Source organism: Otolemur garnettii, unplaced genomic scaffold (assembly GCF_000181295.1).
Source record: "Otolemur garnettii isolate 467f Iridium unplaced genomic scaffold, OtoGar3 scaffold00180, whole genome shotgun sequence".
NCBI lineage: Eukaryota > Metazoa > Chordata > Mammalia > Primates > Galagidae > Otolemur > Otolemur garnettii.
The window spans coordinates 44,254-52,457 of record NW_003852575.1 but is presented as its reverse complement, the minus strand read 5'-3'; the positions used below and the strand labels follow the sequence as shown (position 1 = coordinate 52,457).

General features: G+C 48.5%; 1 protein-coding gene across 2 annotated transcripts in view; it reads left to right on the top strand.

Annotated features, from left to right (window-relative positions):
• Positions 1-3,459: 3,459 nt before the first annotated feature.
• IGSF5 (immunoglobulin superfamily member 5) overlaps positions 3,460-8,204 on the top strand; it is a 42,021-nt gene continuing 37,276 nt past the window's right edge. For both annotated transcript variants that reach the window (XM_023519588.1, XM_003800647.3), the window contains exons 1-2: positions 3,460-3,649; positions 6,458-6,536. In XM_023519588.1, the coding sequence (XP_023375356.1) occupies positions 6,479-6,536 (58 nt within the window). In that variant the 5' untranslated portion in view covers positions 3,460-3,649; positions 6,458-6,478. The remainder of the gene's footprint in view (positions 3,650-6,457; positions 6,537-8,204) is intronic.

The window sequence follows — 8,204 nt, the reverse complement described above, 5'->3', positions numbered from 1 at the left end:
TTTCAGAGGAGCCCAGCACTGCTGGCCGTGTTGGCCTCTGACTTCCAGCTTCCAGAAAAGCGAGAGAACACATCCCTGGTGCTTACCCCGCCTGGGGAGACAAGCACACTTGCTCTCTCTCCTGCGCTTGCTTTCCCAGATCACTCACAGATAAACTACCTGCTCACCAAGCCTTTTCTTTTCTATCTGGGTCTTCTTCACAGAAACCCAAGCGTAGGCAAGTCTGTACTGTGCAAAGAAGAATACACTAGTGTCTACTGAGACTTCAGTTTCTGAATCGACCCTTTTCAAAAATTTCAGATCAATATGAGGATACAAACAATTAGGTTGCAATGTTTGCGTTTGTTAGGTGGAGTACCTGTTGTAGTTGAGTCCCACACCCAAAAGAGATTAATACAAAAGATGGAAAGTCCCCACATTTTTATGGCTATTAGTCCATGGTATACATATACCACAGTTTGTTAATCCATTCCTGGGTTGATGGGCATTTAGGTTGTTTCCACATCTTGGCGATTATAAATTGATCTGTAATAACCAATCTAGAGGAAATGTCCTTATAAGAAAATTATTTTTTTTCTTCTGGGTAGATGCCTAGAAATGGGATTATGGGATCAAATAGAAGGTCTGTTTTGAGTTCTTTGAGGATTCTCTGTACTTTCCAAAGAGACTGTTTTTGTTTGCCGTCCCACCAACGGTGTGAAAGTGTTCCCCTCTCTCCACATCCACGCCAGCATCTGCAGCTTTGGGACTTGGTGATGTGGGAGATTCTCACTTGGATTAAGTGATATTATCTCAGGGTGGTTTTGATTTGCATTTCTCTGATGATTAAGAACGATGAGCATTTTTTCACATTTGTTAGCCTTTCATCTGTCTTCTTCAGAGAAGGTTCTGTTCATGTCTCTTGCACAGTGATAGATGGGATTGTTTGCTCTTTTTTTGTTGATTAATTTGAATTCTCTGTAGATTCTAGTTATCAATCCTTTGTCAGATTTGTAACATGCAAATATTGTTTCCCATTCTGAAAGTTGTCTATTTGCTTTGGTCGTTGTACAGATGCTTTTCAGATTAATTAAAATTTGTTTATTTTTGTTGCTGTTGTGATTGCCACTGAAATCTTTGTCATAAAATCTTTCCCCAGATCGACATCCTTAAGAGTTTTCCCCACACTTTCTTCTAGGATTTTTATCATTTCACGTCTTAGATTTAAACCTTTCTCCCATCTTGAGTAAATTTCATAGGTGGTGAAAGGTGCAGGTCCAGTTTCAGGATTTCACATGGGGAAGTTCTCCCAGCACCATCTATTGAATAGGGATCCTTTTCCCCACTGTGTGCTTTTGTTGGGTTTATCAAAGATCAGATGGGAAGTAGAGACTGGCTCCATCTCTTGGTTTTCTATTCTGTTCTATGTGTCTATGTCTCTGTTTTTGTGCCAATACCATGCTGTTGTGATCACTGTGGACACTTGTAATATAACCTCAAGTCTGGTAGAGTGATGCCTGGACTTTTGTTTTTATTACTAAGAATTACATCGGCTATACAGGGTTGAATGGACCCATTTTTGGTGAAACGATTATAATTACACTTGCCATTTGCTGACCCCCATAGTGTGCCTGGTGACGCATACGATCCTTGTGGCAGATGTCAGTATCACTGCTTTACACACGAGACACTGAGTCTTAGAGAGGTTAAAAGACTTGCACGAGTGGTGACTGCAGATCCATGTTCTTTCTGATCACCTAGGACCCAAACTTTGCCCAATAATTGCTCAATAGGTTTCCGGCTTTGATCTGTGCACCCACCTGTGTGGGCCGATACCTAGGGGTGGCTGTTGCGACCAAGGCCAAAAAATCAGCGGCTTAAATAAGACAGAGCTCTGCCATCCTGCTCTGTGTATCACTATTATTTTTTTAATGGAGTGGTTGTGGTAGACCAGAGTTCCACCAGAAGAAAGGGAAAATAGCCAGTGAGGTTAGGAGAAATAAATGTTTTTAGGGTTCACCAAACTGTGAAGTACAGCTGAAGCCATCCAGACAAAGTGCCTCTGGATGGCTAAAAAGGATACAAATGAGACAAAAATGCCCGGTTACTGTGTAGGGGAAGAAAGAAATAATTTTCCTCTGTCGTCTTTAGTTCAGTGCCTGGGGTCTGTGTACTAAAGAGTTAAGAAGGGGAAAGGGCTTATGTCAAGTGCATGTGGGAGCCCAGGAGGGGAGTGAGTGGCCTGTTCTGGGCTTGTGTATCTACCTGGGTAGGGGAAGGGAAAGGGGTAAAGGCCTCTAACAAAGGAACACACAGGTTTCTTTAGGAAAGACAAATGGGTTTTTAGCTTAACAAGCAGGAATGAGAGCTGGTGGTGGTGTTTGCTGTAGTGGGAGTGGCCTCCCGTCTCCCAGGCTGGACGCTCCTCTGGAGAAGAGACACAGGTGGTTTCTTCTCGGCCTCCCTCCTGGGAGCAGGTCTGCCCTGAGGAGGAATTTATGGCAGCTTTATTTCCCAGAGGTTTCTGCTTTTAATCACATAAGGGAAGTTCTGAGCAGGCTTTTTTTTTTTTACCCCCGGCTTCTGTTGAATCTTGATTGTTTCCAATTTTAAATAATCTTTGTGCCAAAGTGGCATATTTTAGGTAGTGTATTCTGATCTCCTTCAACTGAAGGAACAAGATTCTTCCCCTCTGCTTCCATTTATTGCTTCTGGATTGTTATTATTTTCAAACTTTTTAATTTATTTTTTACTCTGTATTCTAGTGGATACAAATGTGTCTTCATACACATGTGAGCCACATCTTCTGTTGTGCCTGTTATGTGCAGGCGCCCTTGACTTTGAGTCCCCTGACCAGATTAATATGCAATGGGGTGGAGTAACAAGCCAGATATTCAAAAAGAACTGTTAGAAAAGCAGACAGTTGAATACAGTGCTAATTAACAGGATGTGGGGAGACAGTCTTTTCCAGAAATAGTCACAGGGCTCTGCAAAGCCAGGTTCCCGCATCCCCCTCCCTCACAGGCCGGTGTCCACAGGAAACTGCTTCACTCTGAAGGGCTGTCCTGTTCCAGAGGACTTCACCCTCAGGACATTTTTCGTTTCTTAGAAGGTCTTGTTCTGGTGGATATGCAGGTGGCTGGCCTGGAGAAGGAACCGGTTTCTCCAGCCCCCAGGCCTTTGCAGGCAGCTTTCCAGGGCAGGAGAGGGACTGTCAATCTCCAGCTGGTGGGAGCCAAAGGCAAGGCCACGATGGGACTGAGTGGGGTCTGGGCTCTGGAGGACTTGAGAGAGGCAGCCGGAGAAGAGGCTGTGGAGGCCCAGCCGGGAGGATGGGCTGGCTGGAGACTCTTGTGCACCCAGCCTGGGCCTGAACTTCCGGTGTCCGGCTGCTATGTGGGGCTGGCTGATGATTAACAAGGAATTCTGCCCTCTGACGTGCTCACACCTTCCTGGAGTGTGGGGCCTGTGGAGGGCACATCTGTTTGCCTGGCACAGCCAGTGACCTGATAGAGCCATTCTGTGAGGAACTCCCAGTTTCTGCGTGAGGAGGGTCAGGATCTCTGGTGACCCTACAGAACTTGTCCCCACGTTTGTGGAGAGGGGACGACAGCCAAGAGGCCTTTAGGACACAGACACCTTCGCCAAAGAGGAGACTTCCCCGTCTGAGGTAGGACTGCTCGGCAGTGTGGCCCTCCTATGCCGGCATCTGCCTGGCGGGTTTCCCTGCAGGGCCCCAGAGCCCAAGGAGACCGGCAGCTGGTCCCTGCAAAAGGGCTGGGCTGTCACACACATAACCTTTGTTTTCCAACTTCCAGAGAGTTAAAAATTAAAAGAGTGGGCTTCCTGGGGAGTTCAGGATTTTGAGATATGTTCTCACCAGTTAGTTGCTTTCACTGGGCTCTGTCCTCTAGGACGGGCTGAAAGCTGACACTCAGCTGGAATCTGGGGAGTCGAGAGTCAAATGCTGGAAAATTACTGTGACGCAGGACTCATGCTGTCCACCGGACAGACTCGTAAATGCCATTTTCCTGTGATAGAAGGACTTACGGAATGTGGAATCCCCTGAAGTTTCTGGAATTTCTGAGAAAGTAGGCACTGTGTTTACGGGCACAGAGCTGTGAGTTAGATCCCACGTATTTAATGCTATTTAATGAGAATGAAGTTTTTAAGAAGACTGCAGATTTTCAGCTAAAAGTACAGTCTTCTGTAATGACGTGAACAAGAAGTTTAGTCTCAGGTCCTGCCCACACTGCCCCAAAGAGCTGCTAACAAACCATGCCTGGCATATGCCCTCATTTATTTACAGCCATTTATCTGGTTTCAGTTAAACTTGAAATCAGCTTTGTGATAATGTCTCAACTGCACACATCCCTCAAATGCCATCTCCTCCTAAACCCATGTCCTGGTAACCTCAGTTTCTGGGCTCTTGGTGTATTCTCATGCCACATGTCCTGGGGGTTCTGTGGGGCTGTCCTCTCACCCAGAGGTGAAATGAGAAAATGTGTGTGAGGTGGAGGCTGGATGAGGGTTTAGTAAGTTAAACAATCTGTTCTCTGTCTGTGTCTGACTCAACTTGCTTATCGGTGACCAGAACTATTGTATAACGAGCCTTGATCTGTTGCTGGAGTTTCCATAATGCTGGGTCCACATTGTGTGTAATTGCTTCTGGTAAAATGTGTCATCTTTTATAACTAGATGGCTTAATTTTTCCCCCGTCCTCTGCCTTGAGTTGCAGGTAGCTGGTGGAACAATGTACTTGCTGAGTTGTGTCGATTGAACCTTGCAAATTAGTAAATGATTTATTTGGCACTTAATAATTCTGGATCTGGGGTCAATGTTGGAAGGGTGTGACTTCATCTGGGTTGTGTGCAGCTGCTGTATAACTTGCTATTATGGGGACGTATTATAGGGGTTCACCAGGTCTACTTCAGACTGTTGCAAGGTGCCGGGTTCTCTGATGGGACGGTACCACAGCACAGAAATTTCAAACCTCAAATTAGGACATGAGTATAGTTTAGTGCACAGGCTCACTTTTGCTTTCCAAAGACATCAGGGAAACAAGGAGTGGAAACCCCACATTCCTTCTCGTGAGCCGTGAATACCTAGGAAAGCTTAACATCACTTGTGGGCTGTGGGCCTCAGGGCCTTGTCACCCTCCTTGCCGACACTCTGGTTTACTCAGTGACCGGTTGCTTCCCATCTGGGTTTCAGTTCTTGTGTTTCTGCTCCTGGATTGGCTGTGGGCTCTGCCTTCCAGGGCCTGCCAGAGAAGAAGAGAGATCAGAGCCCTGAGTGTGTGTATATCAACACAGTATCAAACCTCACTTTGGGGTCTCCGATGGGACCTGGCACCTCATATTTCAGAGAAACAGGTGGATTCCCCTTGCTGGACTGTGGAATCTGTGTAGACACCCAAAGCTGAAGTGCCCATCAGCCAGGTCCCTGGGCTCCACACGGCGGGGTGTGCAGGTGTTTGAAATAGGGAGACTCTTTCCTGAGGCTGAGCAGTGCTGCTTTTGTGGACGGGTCCTGGTCTGTGGGCAGAGAGATGATTTAGCCCTAAATGCTCCAGTGGGACAAAGCAGTAATGGTCAGTCCCTTGGGTAGGCCTGCAGGGGAGAAGGTAAAGGCCTAAAGCAAAAACGCAGGGCTGGAGGGTGAGTAGGAGGCTTATCAGAGGAAATGTGTGGGAAGGAAGGACCCCAAGAGGTACAGGGCAGAATCCTCACAGGCTGGGCCTTGTTTGGTCTGCCTTGACCTCCCTGACTCTGCCCTCATCCCCTTCCGCCCCCTCACTCTGCCACAGAGCCCTCTCTGTGGTTCCTCAACCTGCCCAGCATGGTTCTGCCCCAGGGCCTTTGCACGTGTGGTTTCCTCTGCACTGTTCCCACACATGTCTGGTGAGGTGGCGGTGGCCTCACCTCGTCAGGTCCCTTGTGCAGCGTTTTGGGAGCCTGTTTCCTACCACCCTGTGTGAGGTGATAGACAACCCACCCCCGCCATTCTGTTTCTCTGCACACCCACTGCCCCCTTCTAATAGGCTGTGCAGTTTGTTCAGTCATTTTGTTGCCTGTCTTCCCTTTGAGACTGTGAGGTCAGAAGTGGGCAGGATGGTTTCTCAGGGATATGTGACTGAAAAAGTGGCAGTGAGCCCACACTCTGCACTTCAGTCATAGCCGTACCATCTGTATACCGCCATGAAATGTGGGTTGCCAGGGAGCCACATCACTAACTCAGTGATTCTTAAACTTGGGCATGCATGCACAGAATCTCCCAGGAGGCTTGTTTAAATACAGATTTCTGCCTTCCTCCAGCTATCCTTGCAGCCCCCACCCCGAGGTGGGCCCAAGAACGTGCTTTCCTGACATGTTTCTAGGTGAGGCTGCTGCACTCATGAGCTGGTAGGGCACAGGAGAGCCCTGCGTGGCAGACACTCCGTGGTGTGGGCTGTTACCTGCTTGCTTTCTTTTCCCAGGGTGAGGAAGACCATGTGGAGATGCAGGGCAGCTGGAGAGCCTTCCTGACCACGCTGGGCGTCCTGGCTGGGCTAGCAGGTAGGGGGCACCTGAGCTCGGTGGACTGTTCATGGGCACCCACGTGGGCCATGCCCCGAGGGGCTGCTGGGGCACACAGCTGCTAGAGGGTCCTCCTTAGCCATTTCCCTCTGCACCCCCTTCCCACAGCGACCTCTTCCTTTTCCTCCCGCAGCATCTGGACTCCAGGTGCATCAAATCCCGGCTGTCTTCACTAGGCCGTCACTGTCTTGGGAGTCGGCTGTAGGTTCCCTCCTTCCCACATGTTCATGTACCTGTTGGAAGGTCCCCTCTCCTGTCCGGGTTCTCACCTCTTCAACTTCTACCAGAGGGAAAAGAACATGAAATTCAGAGCAGGATGGTCTGAGTTTGGGTCCAAGTCCTACTGCTGTGACTTCAAGAAAGACTTGCTCCTCAGGTGTCAGCTCCTCCCTGAAGCCTGCCAGAGCCTTGTCCTTCCCAGGGTAGGAATCCAAATTCCGTGTATGGGAAGAATGGGGGCCTGCCTCCTCTGCTGCCTCCCCTTCCTCACCACCCCAGAGCTCTCCCCGGTGCCAGCTGGAACGGGCTCCGGGCTGTGTGAGGCCTGGGTCCCCTGCTCTGACTCTACCTTGTGGAAGATGCGGCAGACAGGCCGGAGGTCCTTGGCATGACTGGAGTTTGTACAACCAGCTTTTTTTTTTTTTAAATTTCAGAATATTATGGAAGTACAAATGTTTTGGTTATGTGAATTGCTTTTGTACATTTGAGTCAAAATTATAAGGATGCTCATCACCCAGGGATGTGCATTAGACCCGTTAGCAGAGTGGCTGTACCCCTCCCTGCAGGCCCCGCCCCCTGCTCTGCTGCGTTTTACTTACATATGTGCACACGAGTGTTGACCAATTAGTTCCAGTTTAATATGTGGGTCTCCTCTGGATTCCAAGCTTCAGGGGCGTTACTCTTGTTTTCTCAGCTGGATTATAAACCCCCGTTGTGTGCTTTCCCACAGCGGTTTGAAGGCACTGTGTCCAAGGCTATTACACAGAGAGGGCTCCTGTCATAAAGGTGTAACTGTGGATTGTCAGGACTGAGCACATTCACGTGACTAGTGCTGACTCGCAAACATGGAGTAAGCAGCGCCCTTCCCGTTTCTTCCCTCCCCTCCCCAGAGGGACCACCGTCCTGACTTCTGACTGCGTGACACGTTTCGCTTGTTTTGTTCTTTACACACACGTGTGCTGTCTTTTGGATGGCTATAGCTCTGGTCCCGGTAGCATTAGAAAAAATAAAATGGAATAAACTATAATAGGAAATGGCAGAGTGTCTGCACTTAGTCAGAACTGCTTTGTGGCATCCTGGCTGGGACATATTTATACATTATGTCACGAGCACCAGGCTGTGGTGTCGAGCTGTGTTTGTGGGCAGAGGAGTTTGGGAGCCCTGTGCTAAAGCAGGGCAAAATGTTGTGCTTATTAGACAATTGCAGACTGGAGAGGAAAACAAGGCCCTGCTTGTGCAGAGGTGAGGCCTGACTGGGGCTGGCAAAGCACCTCAGTGTATGCCTAAGGCTCATGGCACTGTACCGGCCTGTTTCAGTCATGGTTACAAAAACCTCTTCCAGAGTTTTGGTGGGCAGCTGGTGAACTCTGGGTCTAGTGTTCCTGAGACTTTTATCCCTGGAGGAGCTGACTCTTTTTTTTTTTTTTT